At 42.4% G+C, this 15,523-nt stretch overlaps 1 protein-coding gene across 1 annotated transcript in view; it reads left to right on the top strand.

The window, feature by feature from the left end:
- MYH15 (myosin heavy chain 15) overlaps nucleotides 1-15,184 on the top strand; it is a gene marked incomplete at both ends in the record, with an annotated part of 153,789 nt that extends 138,605 nt beyond the window's left edge. Inside the window, 8 exon segments of the mRNA XM_079766318.1 lie at nucleotides 92-178; nucleotides 182-217; nucleotides 2,554-2,724; nucleotides 6,520-6,597; nucleotides 6,601-6,624; nucleotides 12,225-12,320; nucleotides 13,266-13,401; nucleotides 15,117-15,184. Of these exon segments, the coding sequence (XP_079622444.1) occupies nucleotides 92-178; nucleotides 182-217; nucleotides 2,554-2,724; nucleotides 6,520-6,597; nucleotides 6,601-6,624; nucleotides 12,225-12,320; nucleotides 13,266-13,401; nucleotides 15,117-15,184 (696 nt within the window).
- Between the last annotated feature and the right edge of the window lie 339 nt (nucleotides 15,185-15,523).

The raw sequence follows: 15,523 nt of genomic DNA on the forward strand, positions 1-15,523 counted from the left end.
GAGCCCTGTCCCATTGCCTGTCCCAAACATATTAGCTTGTGTTTGCATCACTGGTCTCAACTTGCCTAACGAGATGGCTGCTTTTCCTTAGAATACAGGTCTCCTCGGCCAGAAGAAGAAACTGGAGGTTGATGTTGCCAGGATGCAGAAGGAAGCTGGAGAAGCCGTGCGGAGGTGTTGAAATGCAGAGGAGAAGGCCAAGAAGGCAGCCGCTGAGGTGGATGCATTGACTGCCTGCTCACTCCTGCCTTCCTGAGTTGTCTGGAGCAGTAGCCGCTGGTCAGAGGCCAGGCTGCAGCCAAAAAGGATTCCTTTGATTCTCCAAACAGCCAGGAGGAGGTTAGCTCACCCCTCTGCTCTCTGTTCCCATTTTGAGGAATTAGGCCAATTAACTCCTCCCCTCCAACCTCCTAAGGCAATGAAAAGGAGCAGTTGAATTTCTATAAGCAAAACCTTATGAAAGCAAGAAATTTTTTTTTAAAACTTAAGCCACTTTGTGCTGTGAATTGATATATCTAATGTGTAGAAACAATTCTTCCCGTGTTTACTTACAAATAGCTATGTTGCTAGAGTGTGTAGCGGTTTTATGATGATGCTTATTTCACTTATTTCTTACAAGCCATACTACTGCTCATGTAGCAGAATAGGTTGATAAAGAGGGGCTTCAGGGTTGGTGTGTGCCTTCTTTATTTACAACTTAAAAATTGTTGAGAGTGGTGCTTTTTCTCAATGACACTCAGCTCAGGGTTGCCCCCTGCCCCCAGCCTTGACTGTACCTTTGTGGGAACAGGAGAAAGGCCACCCTCTGGGCACTCTCTGTGGGCAGATGCAGAGCTCCTCTCAAAGGATAAGCAGAAGGAAATGCTCACCAAAAAAAATTCAGGAAGGAGGGTGGAGGGAGAAGGTGGACCCAGCCTTGCAGGCCCCAGCTGAGTGGCTTGGGCTTGATTTCAGCCTCCACTCACCCCAACCCCATCAGGTGATTCTGTGTAGTCCAAACAACCCACCCTAGGCAGCAGCCTTGACCTTGCTGGATGAACGGAAGCTGCTCCTCTTGCTGAAAAGGGTATAGATATTGGGGAGGGAGACAAGATAGTCAATTCCATTTTACATTTGTCATTTTGAAATTCAGATGAGGGGAAGAGCTTGTGTCTGTGTTTGCCTGAGTTATTTAGCCCTTGGGGAGCTGAACAAAACTTTTGCACCACAACCTGGCTACCTAGTCACTGTAGGATCTGGAAGAATGGAGAAGCATGCCTGTCACTCGCCATTTTGTATCAAGGCAGACACTTCTGCTCTCTGATGGGGAAAGGGGTGTGAAAGCTTGAAAATGTTTGGCCAAGGGAAAAATAATGTGCTTAACATTTATGCAAATCCACATAGATAGAAAGGAATAAAAAGAGCTTCTAGATCTGCTTGGTAAATTTATGTAGTCATACATTATGAAGACTGTATCTGCTTAACTTTGCTTTTTATAGATTTTTTTTGACTAAGTTGAAAAATGAACTCACTACCTCTCACCACCCTTGAATTTTCCAGTAGTTTAGCTCTGAGTCCCAACCTCACATAACAGAGCCCAAAGCTGCCTTCATAATTTATTCTTTGCCCTCACCATCTGCATAGACGTCTCACACTTAAATTATACAGATGGTTGGTAACCTGATAGACAGAGAAGCTTTGCCTGGGAGGATAGTGTTCTTACATTAAATGCACTGAGAGATTCAGGAAACAGTTCTTAATAATTGCATCAAGACACTAAGCCCTTGTATATATAGCCAAAGCCAAAAGCGGGCTTCACAAGCAAGAATTAACCTACCATGTGCCAGGTTATTGGCATGCAGAACAGCTGTTGCTGCCAAATTCCTGGAGCCTAAACTTGTTTGCAGTTGTGAATCATGGAATCATAGAAGTGAGTTGTGAAAAAGATTCTCATAGGCACTCCACACTTTTTCCTGGTGCATGATGTCACAGGACATGTCCCAGTGCTTTGGTCAATTAAAAGTTCTTGCTTCGCCCTGGCAGGTGTGGCTCAGTTGGTTGGAGTATTGTCTCGCACACTGAAAGGTCATGGGTTTGATTCCCGTCAGGGCACATACTCAGGTTGCGGATTCAATCCCCTGTCAGGGCACATACAGGAGGCAACCAATTGATATTTATCTCTCACATTGATGTTTCTCTCTTTCTCTCCCTCTTCCTCTCCCTCGCCCTTCCTTTCTCTCTGAAATAAATTTTTAGAAAATTTAAAAAGTTGTTGCTTCAGTGGCTCATCTTACTTTTAGCATAGGGTGTTGGTAATAATGTCCATATGGTACTTCATCTTTTGTCTGTTTCCACCACCCCTCACCCTAGTTTCTTCAGTAGCTGCTGCTATCTTGAGTGCCTTTTCTTCATAAATCTGAGGGCCACAGACACTAGGGAGAACCTGATGGGAAGAAATTACATACACAGAAGCAAGGCATGACATCTAGTTAGATCAAGAACTTAAGATTGTGGGTAGTAATGTTAAGATCAATTGGCTACCAGATGATCTCAGTCTCTTTCCTGCTTTTCTAGGTAGCAAACATGTCAGAAGAACCAAAGAAGGATCAAGATGCCAATGCCCACTTGGAGAAGATGAGAAGTAATATGAGGCAGACAATTAAAGACTTACAAAAAAGGCTGGATGAAGCTGAACAGATGGCCCTGATGGGGAGTAGAAAGCAAATCCAGAAACTAGAATCCAGGATAGGAGTTGGCCTGGGTAATCATGGGGTTTTCCCAATTCCCAATTCAAGTCCACATTGTCTGGAATAATACCAGATAATCCATACCTCCCTTATCACTTTTGCTTCTGGTGTTTTCAGATCTCTAAGAGGGTCAGATTTCAGTGTATTCATTCTTTCTTGTTCGACTTTGGGCCATTTCTCTTGGACTGGATTAAATCTGCCTTCCCCCTTCTTGCTTACCTGCAATGCATCTCTTCCCATTCATCTACACCAGCTCTGGACTCTCCAGAGCCAGGTGACTTCCTGTTCCACACACTCCCTCACAGTCTTGCTTTTGTTGCTTGCTTGGCCCATTTCCTAACAGCCAGAGAAGGGAAACAACTAAATCAAGTATCAAGAAAGACAGAGTGAAGATATAGTAAGGGCTGACAGAAATGATGTAGTACCTGCCTTCAGGGAGCTTAAAAACAAATAGAAAGACCTATCTTGAAAATAGGATTTTTAAAATTATTGAATCAATTTCAGTGACTCTGTACAGGTCATGTGACAAATGGTACAAGATGGAAAGAATATTTGACTGGGATTTGATGGCTCAGAAGGACCTCTGAAAAGTAAAGTATTGCCTTTGCTCATTTATGGTGTACCCATACAATGGAATACCAATGTGCATTTATGGTACCATATTCATATAGTCACACTGTTTTAAAAGGAATGAGGAAAAGCTCTATAATGTGTCCTGGAGACCATGCCTACAGCATGATGATAAAAGGTGCAGGCAATGTGGAGAGTGTAGTCTTTTGTGCAAAAAGGGGGGAAATATGAAGTTATGTGCACATATGTCTATATTTTAAAAAATAAATGGTGACAGGATAAAACAAAGACTAATAAAAACAGCTGTTCAAGGAGGGGGATACAGAGATAAAAGTTGGACCTGCTGAATGCACCTTGTTGTTTGATTGCAAAATCATATAAAATATTTATATGCTTCATAATTAAAATGTTTAAATCAAAGAGGAAAATAAAACAAAGCAATCCCTAACATTTTAACACAAATGGAAGCAAACGAAGCTAACTGTGGATCAAGCTGGGAGGCACAGAACACAAAGAACAATGATCCCCGTGACTTGTGAACACTGTGCTGTTTGTACATCTCTCACGAAGTCAATCTAAGGCTAAAAAAAAAAAAAAAAAAAAAAAGGCAAATGAGAAAAACTGCATTCATAGTTTCAAAATAAGACCTTATTATTGCTACTAGCAATAATGATAATATAATTATTTATTCAACAACATATATAAGAACCAAGGTTTTTAGGATAAAGAAAAAGCATATAGGCATAAAATCAAAGAACTTAGAATATGCCCTTTTTCCCCTAAAAAGACATAAATGATACTGGTATTTCTAACTCAAATTTAAGATGACAAGATTTAACTTTATTTCCAATTGCTGTTTGTCCACTATTGAGGCCTAGAACTAATGATAACTCAGTAGCAATGAGCTCCTAAATATCAGATGATACTAAAGAATTACAATTAACTTTCTTTAAAACATAATCACAATACCATCTTACCTAATAATAGACAAACATGTAAATTGACCATACCTCCGCTACACCCACAGCCAATCAGAGTGAGTATGCAAATTAGAAGGCCAAAGATGGTGGCTGCCCACCTGCTCCAGGCGCGGAGAGGCCAGGCGGGGCAGGACGCCTGCTATGAGAGGGAGGATGGGGGGTGAAGAGATCTACAGGAGTGGAGTGCTGCAGCAAAGACAAGACTGCAGACTCCAGAGTCTGCAGCAAAGACAAAGAAGGCAGACTCTGGCCAGAGCAAAGGCCTGGGTCCCGGATGCCTTGAGGAAAACCGGTGCTGGAAGCCAAGGGAAGGAAGGCCTATTGCATGAATCTCTTTGTGCAACGGACCTCTAGTCCTATATAATAAAAGCCTAATATGCTAAGTGTCTGGTCATCTGGTCAGTCGTTCAACCAATCAAAGCATAATATGCTAATGATATGCTAAGGCCACTCAACCACTTGCTATGACATGCACTGATCACCAGGGGGCAGACACTTTGACCAGTAGGTTAGCTTGCTGCTGGGGTTCAGCCGATCAGGACTGAGCGAGATGGGCTGGACACGCCCTGGAGCCCTCCCGTGGTCCCTCCCCAACTAGCCAACCTCCTGTGTCCCTCCCCGGCCCCAATTGTGCACCGGTGAGGGCCTTTGGCCTGGCCTGTACCCCCTTGCAATCCAGGGCCCCTTGGGCAATGTTGGAGAGTGGGTTTCAGCCCAATCCTGCAGGCCAGGCCAAGGAACCCCACAGACTAAAAATCTGCTTGTAGCCTTTTAGATATTTATTAAAATTACATAAAGAAATATTTATAGGTAAAGTTACATGATGTCTAGGATTTGCTTTAATAAAGTGATTTTTCCCTGAGGTGTTTTAATCACTTAAGAAACACAACAGCCCTAGCTGGTTTGGCTCAGTGGATAGAGCATCAGCCTGTGGACTGAAGGGCCCTGGGTTCAATTCCCAAGTTGTGGCTCAATTCCCAGTAGGGGGCATACAGGAGGCAGCCAATCAATGATTCTCTCTCATCATTGATGTTTCTATCTCCCTCTCTGAAATCAATATATATATATATATATATATATATATATATATATATATATATATATATTTTAAAGAAACACAACAAAAGCTTAAAGTAAAGGGTGGGTTCTGTTAGTCTCATGTTCCAACTGATAGAACTGTGTGTTATGTTCCTATATGACAGGGGTCTGGAAGGTTTTTCTTTTTAATAGGCTTCATTTACAAGGAACGTTCAAGCCTGCTGTCTAGGAGAGTGGCTAAAGGGTGGGAGGAGGTGAGGGGAGTCAGAGATGATGTCAGATATTCCAGGCACATTTAGCCTCAGGGCATTGGGCTTTGCAGTGCTAAAGGGCGATCAGGAAGGCCTCTCTGAGAAGGTGGCATTGCTTCAAGAAGAAGGCAAGGAGGAAGCCCTGAGCACATGGGCAAGAGAAGGAGCAAGCAACACCCTCCCCCCATCAGCTCCCTCCCCCTTTCCTGGGTTATTTGACCTCAAGTCACTTTTCACCATCTAACATACTCTCCATGTTACTTTGCTTTGTTTGTGTTTCCCCTCATTAGAATGAACACTCATAGGGGGAAGAGATTTTTGTTTTATTCCCAGCTGTATCCTTAGCCCTGGAGTCTGGTGTGTAGTAGGCATCAAATATTTGTTGACTGAATGTCATGTTAATCTTGTTTGTATAACTCTAGAAGGCTACAGGCAGGTTGTTAGTCTGTACTATAGCTCTCCTACAAAGCGGGGCTGTGTGACATATGTGTGGCATAGACTCAGGGTTTGAGTTTTAGAGAACTGAACATGGAGAGAGAAGTTTAGGATTAGGTCGTGTGTTGGCTGAATCCTCAAAGTGTGCTGTATTCTTTATCCTCTCTATGTGCTTACATGCATTCATTCATTCGTGTGTGTGTGTGTGTGTGTGTGTGTGTGTGTGTGTGTCTAATTATGTCATCTAAGAGGGGAAGCTGTCACATCTGTATGCAATAGATTTTCATATCCTTTGGTCTAAAGAGTCCTTAAGTGGACTCACCTAATTCAGCCAACTCACTTTTGGCAAGCCAGTTTTCCGAGAGGGCTTGCCCTGTTTAACCACTGCCAGAAAGAGAGCAGACACATCTTCCCTTGATGATTTTGCTCTCTTTCAAGTGATCACGCCAAATGGCCAGTGCAATGCCAGCCTGGCTTGCTTCCGGCCAGCCTGTGGTCTGAGATCATGATTGCTTGCAGGTTTGTGAACTGGAAGGTGAACTGGAAGGCGAAATCCGTCGCAATGCAGAAGCACAGAGGGGAGCCTGCCGGCTGGAGTGATGCATCAAAGAGCTGACTTACCAGGTACTTGGGGAAAGCAGCCCCTGTCTGTCCAGCTGGGCTCCACCCTGGAGAAATGGGCTCCATCAAGCCAGAAATGGCCTTCCAGCTCTCCTGCACTTTTTTCTCCATCTTCACTCTCCCTCAGCGGTAGACACTGACTCACCCTCCAGGGACCCCGTGCTATTAGCGGTTGGGGTTGGTCCCTTTTCAGAGCTCTCAGGAAGCCAAATGTGAGTGGCAATTTGCAATTAGAAGTAAAAAGCTATTTATACTGTTCCTATTTTTTCACACATAATGCCTGCAGCACTTTCAGAAATATTCCTTCCTGTGAGAGCATGAGTGGGAACAATGTGTAAATGAAGTGACTGGCAGAGATGGGTGGCTACCCAGCCAGCAGGTTACATGGGATGCTGACTAAATTGAGCAGGGGACATTTGCACTTCTCTTTTCTAGTGACACAAACACTTGAAGCCACTGAGGACTCTATCTGGTGCTGGTGTCAGGTGAACACATTGCTAACGAGAGGCCTCCAAAGCTTTGTTTTCCTGCTGACTAACATTGGTCTCAGGCAATTAATTGAAAAGAGGTGGGCAGACTTCCTACCAGTCATGAATACATTTCTAAAGGAACAATAAAATCCTTCATTTTTCTTTTTCTTTTCTACCCTTTCTTCCTTTGTCTTCAAGTGGAGTAGACAGAGATCCCACGATAGCAGAGGCACTGTATGTCTGTCTGTCACTCTGTGCATCTTCCTGGCACAGAGTAGGTGAACATATTTCAGTGGCTGAAAACAGATGCAAAGGTCATTTTCTAGCCCTTTCTCCTGAACAATACAGCTTATGTCAGTGAAAAGAAACTCATTCTAGGCTCCCATGCCTGCAGCCACTTCTGCAGCATTAAAGCAAGGTCTGCCCGTCCTGACCCTGGTTCCTGAGGGGACGCTGTTGTTGTTAGAGGCATCAAAGTCTTCCTCTTTGCAGCTGGAAGAATAGTGTTGATCAGAAAGCTGAGCACTTCAGAAGCATCGTCTTGGGCTCATTAAGATGAAATGAGCTACTTGTGCAGCTCTTCTTTACTGAGTAAGTGGTTCTTTCCGAAGACGAGCTAGTCTGACACTTCTTTAGGCCACGCAGGTATATCAAAGCCACTGCGGAGTGAGCCATGGTATGTGTGGCTCAGGCAGCACACACCTGGAGAACATGAAGGACATGCTGTTCTACTCTTCTTTTGGTGGGGGGGTGGGGGGGGGGGGAAAGTCATCTATGTGAGGGAGTGAACAGTGCTTGTTAATAATGTCTGAGTTTTTCCTTTTTTTTTTAAAAAAAAAAATTTCCTATGCATTATTTTTACTGTTTTCTTTGGTGTTAATTATAGAACACCAAAGCTTTTTTATTTTTGAATATTGTTGTTCCATGCACTGCATTCTTTTTAAAAAATATATTTTATTGATTTTTTTACAGAGAGGAAGGGAGAGGGATAGAGTTAGAAACATCAATGAGAGAGAAACATCGATTAGCTGCCTCCTGCACACCCCCTACTGGGGATGTGCCCACAACCAAGGTACATGCCCTTAACCGGAATTGAACCTGGGACCCTTCAGTCCGCAGGCTGATGCTCTATCCACTGAGCCAAACCGGTTAGGGCTTTTTAAAAATATATATATATTATTGATTTTTTTACAGAGAGGAAGGGAGAGGGACATGCACTGCATTCTTGTTCTATTGAGTTAGATCTTTGTTTCTTCATAGCAATAATCTTAGTATTCCCCAGGTACTGTGATGGAGGCATATTTCTTAATTTCTTCCAACTGTCTACACAATAATTAGAGTGTATCCATTCAGTTATGCAATGATTTTCTGCCATCAAATCAGATAACAGCTGTTGAACACCCATTTTATGCAAATATTAGTCTAAATCCTATAAGTTTAAGAGACATTAGAGAGCCCTCTACATTCCTTAATATCAGTACCAGGTTTGGAAAGATTCAAGGTGGATGCTGAGGCAATTGAGTCTGCCCTCCTTTAATATCAAAATAACCATCAGGACTATGATGCAGGGTGCTTTCCGATAGAACTTCATAGCTGCCAATTTAAAATGTCATTTTGAAAGGGACATGAATATGGTTTTCCTTTCCTAGGAAACATCCTCTGGGAAGATCCTACTACATTAGAAAGGGAATCAGGTGTGACCCCATCCACAACTGTTCGATGGCCAATCCCACTGACCACTTATCTCCCTCATATGTCCTTCTAGCATTTAGAATCTCATCCTACTTTTTCTCTCTGCTGCCTAGAAAAATGTGCTGCAAGATGTAAGATTAGAAACTTGTAATTGTTGAAAAGGTAAAGACAGGTTTTCTGCCCCCACTCTTCATCTACCTACTCCATTTTACCTTCGACTGCTTCCTACAGTTAGGGATCTGTGTGCAGATGTTATTTAATCCTTATAAATCTACTAGAGGCTCAGTGCATGAAATTCGGGCATGGAGTGGGCGGGTATCCCTCTGCCCAGCCTGCACGCTCTCCAATCTGGGACATCCCTCTCACAATCTAGGACTGCTGGCTCCCAAATGCTTGTTTGCCTGCCTGATTGTCCCTAACTGCTTCTGCCTGCCAGCCTGATCACCCCTAACCACTCCCCTGCCAGCCTGATCGGTGCCTAACTGCTCCCCTACCAGCCCGATTGCCCCTAACTGCCCTCCCCTGCCGGCCTGGTTGCCCTCAACTGCCCTCCCCTGCAGGCCTGGTCACCCCTAACTGTCCTCCCCTGCATGCCCGGTCACCCCTAACTGCCCTCCCCTGCCAGCCCGTTCACCCCTAACTCCCCTCCTCTGCAGGCCTGGTCCCTTCCAACTGCCCTCCCCTGCTGGCCATCTTGTGGTAGCCATCTTGTGTCCACACAGGGGCAGCCATCTTTGAGCACATGGGGGTGGTCATCTTGTGTGTTGGAGTGATGGTCAATTCGCATATTACTATTTTATTAGATAGTTTTATAGAGATGACATCTTTATTTTTGGAGGAAACAAAATTTGGGCTTGGGTGGGTCCTCCAGGAACCAGAAGCCAGGATGGAATTAGAAGCTCAAAAGATTTAGTGGAGGTAACACCTGGGAAAGATAGAGAGGAGAGCAAACAGGATTCAGGCTGAGAAAGCCTACAGACCACAGTAGAGTCTGCCACCTGTGAAGGGAAAGGATGAAGGAAGGAGGATTGGATAGAAGGAGCCTCATAGTGCAGTGCTACTCTGAACAAGTCTCTAGCACAAAAATTGCCCACATAGGAGTCCCATGTTCAGACCCTAGTAGCTGTGCGGTGCCTACTTACTGGTAGCGGCTGCCTGGGGAGTTTGTGATCTCAAATGCTATGGCAGATCCCAGAGGCACTGCAGTTGGCAGTTTTCGGGAAACTACTACTCACAGCTGAATGGCAAGTTTCTTGAAGGGAAATTTGAGTGGTGCACAACCCTGGTTCCCACGGTTACTTAATGCCTCAGAGTGAGATGTATGTGAACCCAGTCCTACCAAAGGCTTGCCTTCCCAAACGAGAAGAACATTACCATCAGCAACCACTTCTAGCCATTTTCAGTTTTCTTCTGTGTGGCCTCCTTCACCACATAGTAAATTTATTGACCTCAGTAAATTGATTTTAGGCAATTAGAGCTCTGTTGGTTTTAGAACTTCTTATTCACATAGAGGTCTATGAATCTTCAAATTTCTTAAACCTGAGAGGTAGCGGGATAAGCAGATGAAAACAGAAAATAGATTTTATTTTTAAAAAGGACTTTTCTCATCGTCACCAGGTTATTCCTTAATATTGGTCTCTTGCTTAGTAAGCTGAAAATTAGTAATTAGTTATCTACTGTCAGATTTACTTTAAGGTGGGGGTGTGAGGGAGCATTCTAGGCAATAGAAACAGCTTGGTTGAACCTACATTTATTTGTTTCTTTGCTTATAGATATAATTGACATAATATTGAATTCACTTTGGGTGTACAGCATAGTTATTTGGTATATGTTTATATTGTGAAATGATTATCACAAGTTTAGTTAATATTCATCTCTGTACAGTTACAAATTTTTTTCTGGTGATGAGAACTCTTAAGACTTAACCTCTTAGCAACTTTCAAATATACAATCCAGTATTGTTAACTATAGTAACGAGGCTGTGCATTACATTCCCAGGACTTATTCACTTTATAAAAGGAATTTAGTATGTTTTGACCACCTTCGCCTATTTTTTCAACCTCATCCCATCCCTCACTCCCATTGCCTCTGGCAACCACCAATCTATTATTATTCTATAAGTTCAGTTTTTTTTTTAGATTCTCCATATAGGTGAGATCACATACTATCTTTCTCTGATCTACTTATTTCACTTAATGTAATGCTCTCAATTTTCATCCAAATTGTTGCAAATGGCAGGATTTCCTTCTCTTTTGTGGCTGAATAATATTCCATTGTATATACAGAACACATTTTCTTTATCTATTCACTTGTCAATGGACACTTAGGTTGTTTCCTGTTCTATAGGTTGCCTTTTCACTTTGTTGATGGTTCCTTTTGTGTTGTTGTTTTTTGTTTTGTTTTTTTAGTTTGAGATAGTCCTACTTATTTATTTTTGCTTCTGTTGCCTTTTTTTTTTTTAGTGTCAAACCCCCAAAAAAGTATTGCCAAGACAAATATCAAAGAACTTACTCCTTATGTTTTTTTTTTTCCAGGAGTTCTATGGTTTCGGTCTTTAATCCATTTTGAGTTCATGTGTAGTAAGGTGTAAGATAGTGGTTGAATTTTATTCTTTTGCATATGCCTATACAGTTTTCCAACACTATTTAAGTAGTTGATTCTTGATGGAATAAGTAAGATGAAGCCAGAAAAAAACATTTGAGCAACAGGGGTAGGTCTTGATTAAATAAGTATCAACGGTTGAGATACTTTCTTCTTTGGGAAGTTCAACAGCCCCAATGTGGAGATATTTGAGTTTAAAGGCTGTGGGAAAGGGGGGACATGCAGACCCTTATCTACCTGCTTGTCTCTTCCCTCCTTTCTCCTCAGAATACCCAAAGGCTCCACGGAGCACAGCTGCAAAACACTATCTCACTAGATTTCCTTTCTCCAGCTCAAGTTTGGATTGCAATGAGAATGCACACAACAACATCCTCAGAGCTTATGGAATTTTCCTTACTATCTCTGGTGATGTCCACACCAAAACTCCAGAAAACTACCTTTCCTATTCCATTAGCAAAAGCCAACAGGCAATTAGGAAGTTCAAAGGAAGATTTGGGTTGATTGGAGGGAGAGAGGTGACTGAGAAACCATAGGCAGAGATGTAGCTTGGTTTCGATGGGAGGACTGAAGACCAAATTAAAACTAGTGGCTTTAACTTCCATTTTAGCAATGGCTGGGAGTTCTGTTGGTGAATCAGGAGAAATGACTCATTGTTCAGAGCTGTGTTTTTCTCAATTTCTCCGAACTTGGCATGGGTTAAACCTATTTTCCAGTCATAACTCTAATATGAATGACATTTAACAAAGTTTCCTTACTCTTTAGTTCCTCATATGAGGCCACTTCCAATGCACACTGCTGGGTCCTTCAAATCACCTTCACATATATACCTATGCATTTCAGATAGAGGAAGGCAAAGAAAATCTGAGCAGGATACAGACTCTGATGGATAATCTTCAGCTAAAAGTGCAAAGTTACAAGCAGCAAATTGAGGCAGTGGTAAGTGCCTGGGGCGGTTGCAGCCTCATGGATTTCCCAGCAGTTGTTTTTGATTAATGGAGATGTGGGGCCCTGAGCTAGGTGAGCAGCTTGTCAGAGAAAAGCAGCTCAGCTTAAAGTCTGCTCGTTCTCTGGTTTTTCTCAAGCTAGAATCATCACCCACGGTAAAATTTTGTGCTACTTTTCCCTCCAGGGAGCCAGAGCTCTCTCCCTCAATTTTGTGATTATACCTAAACATGTACAGTGCAAGAAATAAGCCAAGTAAGAGCATGGTATTAAGTAGGGATGGCACATTTTTGGCTGGGTAATCACCCTAGGGCCTTCCTCACCCTAAAACCTTGAGTAAGCATAAATGCAATTCACAGTCCTTTTTCTGATGAGCCTGGACATGACTGTGCACAAAACTGTTATCACTTGAAATGTATCTGCCAACTTTGGGTTAGTATCCATAGCTACATGAAATGTAAGAGAGAAGTGCCCTATATATTGGATTATACCTAATAATATCTCCTTAGGGCTTTAAAGTTGATTATTTAAATGATTTGGGCTAAAACACTGTTATAGCTATTACCCGTTGACCAATATAATTGTAAAGGCCCACCCCCCTCTACCCAGAGGTAGAATGCGATGTTGAACTGATAAGGAAACAAGCAACCCTGGTCATTCTATCACATACCAAATCTGTGCATGCCGGTGAACTACATCCAGTTGGTGGAAAGTGCCGACCATGTTCTAAACTTACAGGGAAAAACAGTTATAAAAATAGATCTCATGCCTGCTGGAAAGTCTGAATCCTATATGTCATACAGAAATATGATATTCCATTCAATACACAGAAGTTTAGATTCCCTTCACACATTTTTCAACTTTCTCATGTCAGAGCAGAAAAAATATGACTATGTAGGCACAGAGATTTCTTTTTCTCTCCATTTTTTATTTTTATAGGAAGCACAAGCCAATCAATATCTTTCCAAGTATAAGAAGCAGCAACGTGAGTTGAACGAAGCTAAGGAAAGGGCAGAGATAGCAGAATCTCAAGTCAATAAACTCAAGATTAAAATGAAAGAGTTTGGAAAAAAAGGTATGTCACATGTTCAACTCTGTTCTAACTCTTTTTTAAAAAAATTTATCTTTATTGTCGAAAGTATTATAGATGTCCCTTTTTTCCCTGTTCTAACTCTTAAGACATTTCTTGTTTTTCTCTTTAAATGCTTCTAAAAATCAGTAATATAAAAAAAACCACATTCTAATAAAACCTTCCCATATTTACTAAATTCTACTGGTCCAGGTAGTAGGAAGTGCTAAGCATCTGAGTGGGATGCACACTGTATTTATACTTCTCAAATGCTTAATTCTAGCATAACTTGCAGGCTCTGAGAGCCAGGGCCTAAATTCACTTGTATAGAATAGTTTAGGAGCCCAGGGAAAAAAAGATGACTTAAAAGGCACAGATGGATCTGCCTGAGATTCTATGGTAGATAAGTATATGACTTTGTGCTGTTTGTATATGGAGACCTGGGGGCTCAGGTTTAAAATTGAGGCAGTGGAGAACAAATGTAAGAGTCCTACTTTCTAGCTTTATGCCTAAATCACAGAGAAGAAAACTTGTCTCTGTGAGCCATAAACTGCTGTTCTGATCCTATTGTGGAGGCCATTCCCCCAATGTTCCTGGCAAAGTGGTAGAGTGAAAAGGAACAGTCAACTGTAGGCTTGATGGGGTCAGTGTTGCAGTCTGTTCAGGTTACTATAACAGAACACCAGAGACTGGGCATCTCATATTTCTCACAGTTCTGGAGTCTAGAAAAAGCCCAGGACCATGGTGCTGGTAAATTAGGAACCTGGTGAGGGCTGTTTCTCAAATGGCCTTTTCTCACTGTAAGCTCACATGGAGAAAAACGGGGAAGAAGCTCTCTGGGGTCTTTTTTTTTTTTTTAATAAAGGCACTGATACCATTAAGGCACTAATACCTCTTAAGGACTCCGACCTTATGACTTAATCACCTCCCTAAAACCCCACTTAATACCATCAATACGAGTGTTGGGATTCAACATGTGGATCTGTGGAGGACACAAACATTCAGACTACAGCAGTCAGGGCCTCAGATTCCTCACAGATTTTCCAAGGAACACACACTTTTTAAAAAAATGAGATCTGGCTTCAGGAGAACCAGGAGATTGGCTATCCTTCATAGAAGGCCTATAAGGCACTTAGCACAATGCCTAGCACAGGCAGGCACCATCATTTCTGTAAAAACTTTTGTATATGTCTGGTCTTCATTCTTTTTTTTTTCTTTTTTTAAAAAATATATTTTATTGATTTTTTTACAGAGAGGAAGAGAGAGGGATAGAGAGTTAGAAACATCAATGAGAGAGAAACATCGATCAGCTGCCTCTTGCACACCCCCTACTGGGGATGTGCCCGAAACCAAGGTACATGCCCTTGACCAGAATCGACCTGGGACCCTTGAGTCCACAGGCCGACACTCTATCCACTGAGCCAAACCGGTTTCGGCTGGTCTTCATTCTTATTTATTATAAAGAATTACTCATAACCCTGCAAAATAAATATATAGGGTTGCCAGCAGTAAATACTACCTTAAGCGAGGTCAAAAGGACCTCTTTTGAAGCAGAAACTAAAAGTTGGTATGGTGCCTATGTTTAGATCAAAATATAAGAAGTGTGAGTCACTGGCAGACTCCAGAGGTTTCTTACTGGTGCCTGCATAGCTGTCTCAGGGACAAGGCCTCGGTGGAGAGGTCCAGTGAAATGGTGTGAACTCTGGCCTCAATTTGAGAAGGTTATGGCATTGGATTTGGGGTCTTCTGTGCAGAGCCTGCCCAGCAGCCCAATATCATGGATTGTTAGGGAAATGCCTCCCATGTGCTGCAATTGCACTCAGCTGCAGGAGGTTGAAAGGGCTCCAAAGCAGATGTAAAGTATTAGACTTTGTCACAGTTATTTCCAACAAAGATTAAATGAGCAAAGCAGAAATTGCTTCTTCTGTGAGGCCAGAGATGAATAGGAAAAGCGTCCTTGGCAATGACTAATTGTTTCCCATTCACAGAAGAAAAGCCTGGAAATCTCTCAACTGTCTTAAAGCAGAAGAAAAGGTTTTCTGATAGAAATGCATGTCGGGCTGTGGAGCACATTGGTGATGTGGCTACAAAGACTTTCCCTCATGGGGTCTTCTGTAGAAGACTCTTC

Source organism: Cnephaeus nilssonii (genome assembly GCF_951640355.1).
Source record: "Cnephaeus nilssonii genome assembly, chromosome: 3".
Lineage (NCBI taxonomy): Eukaryota > Metazoa > Chordata > Mammalia > Chiroptera > Vespertilionidae > Cnephaeus > Cnephaeus nilssonii.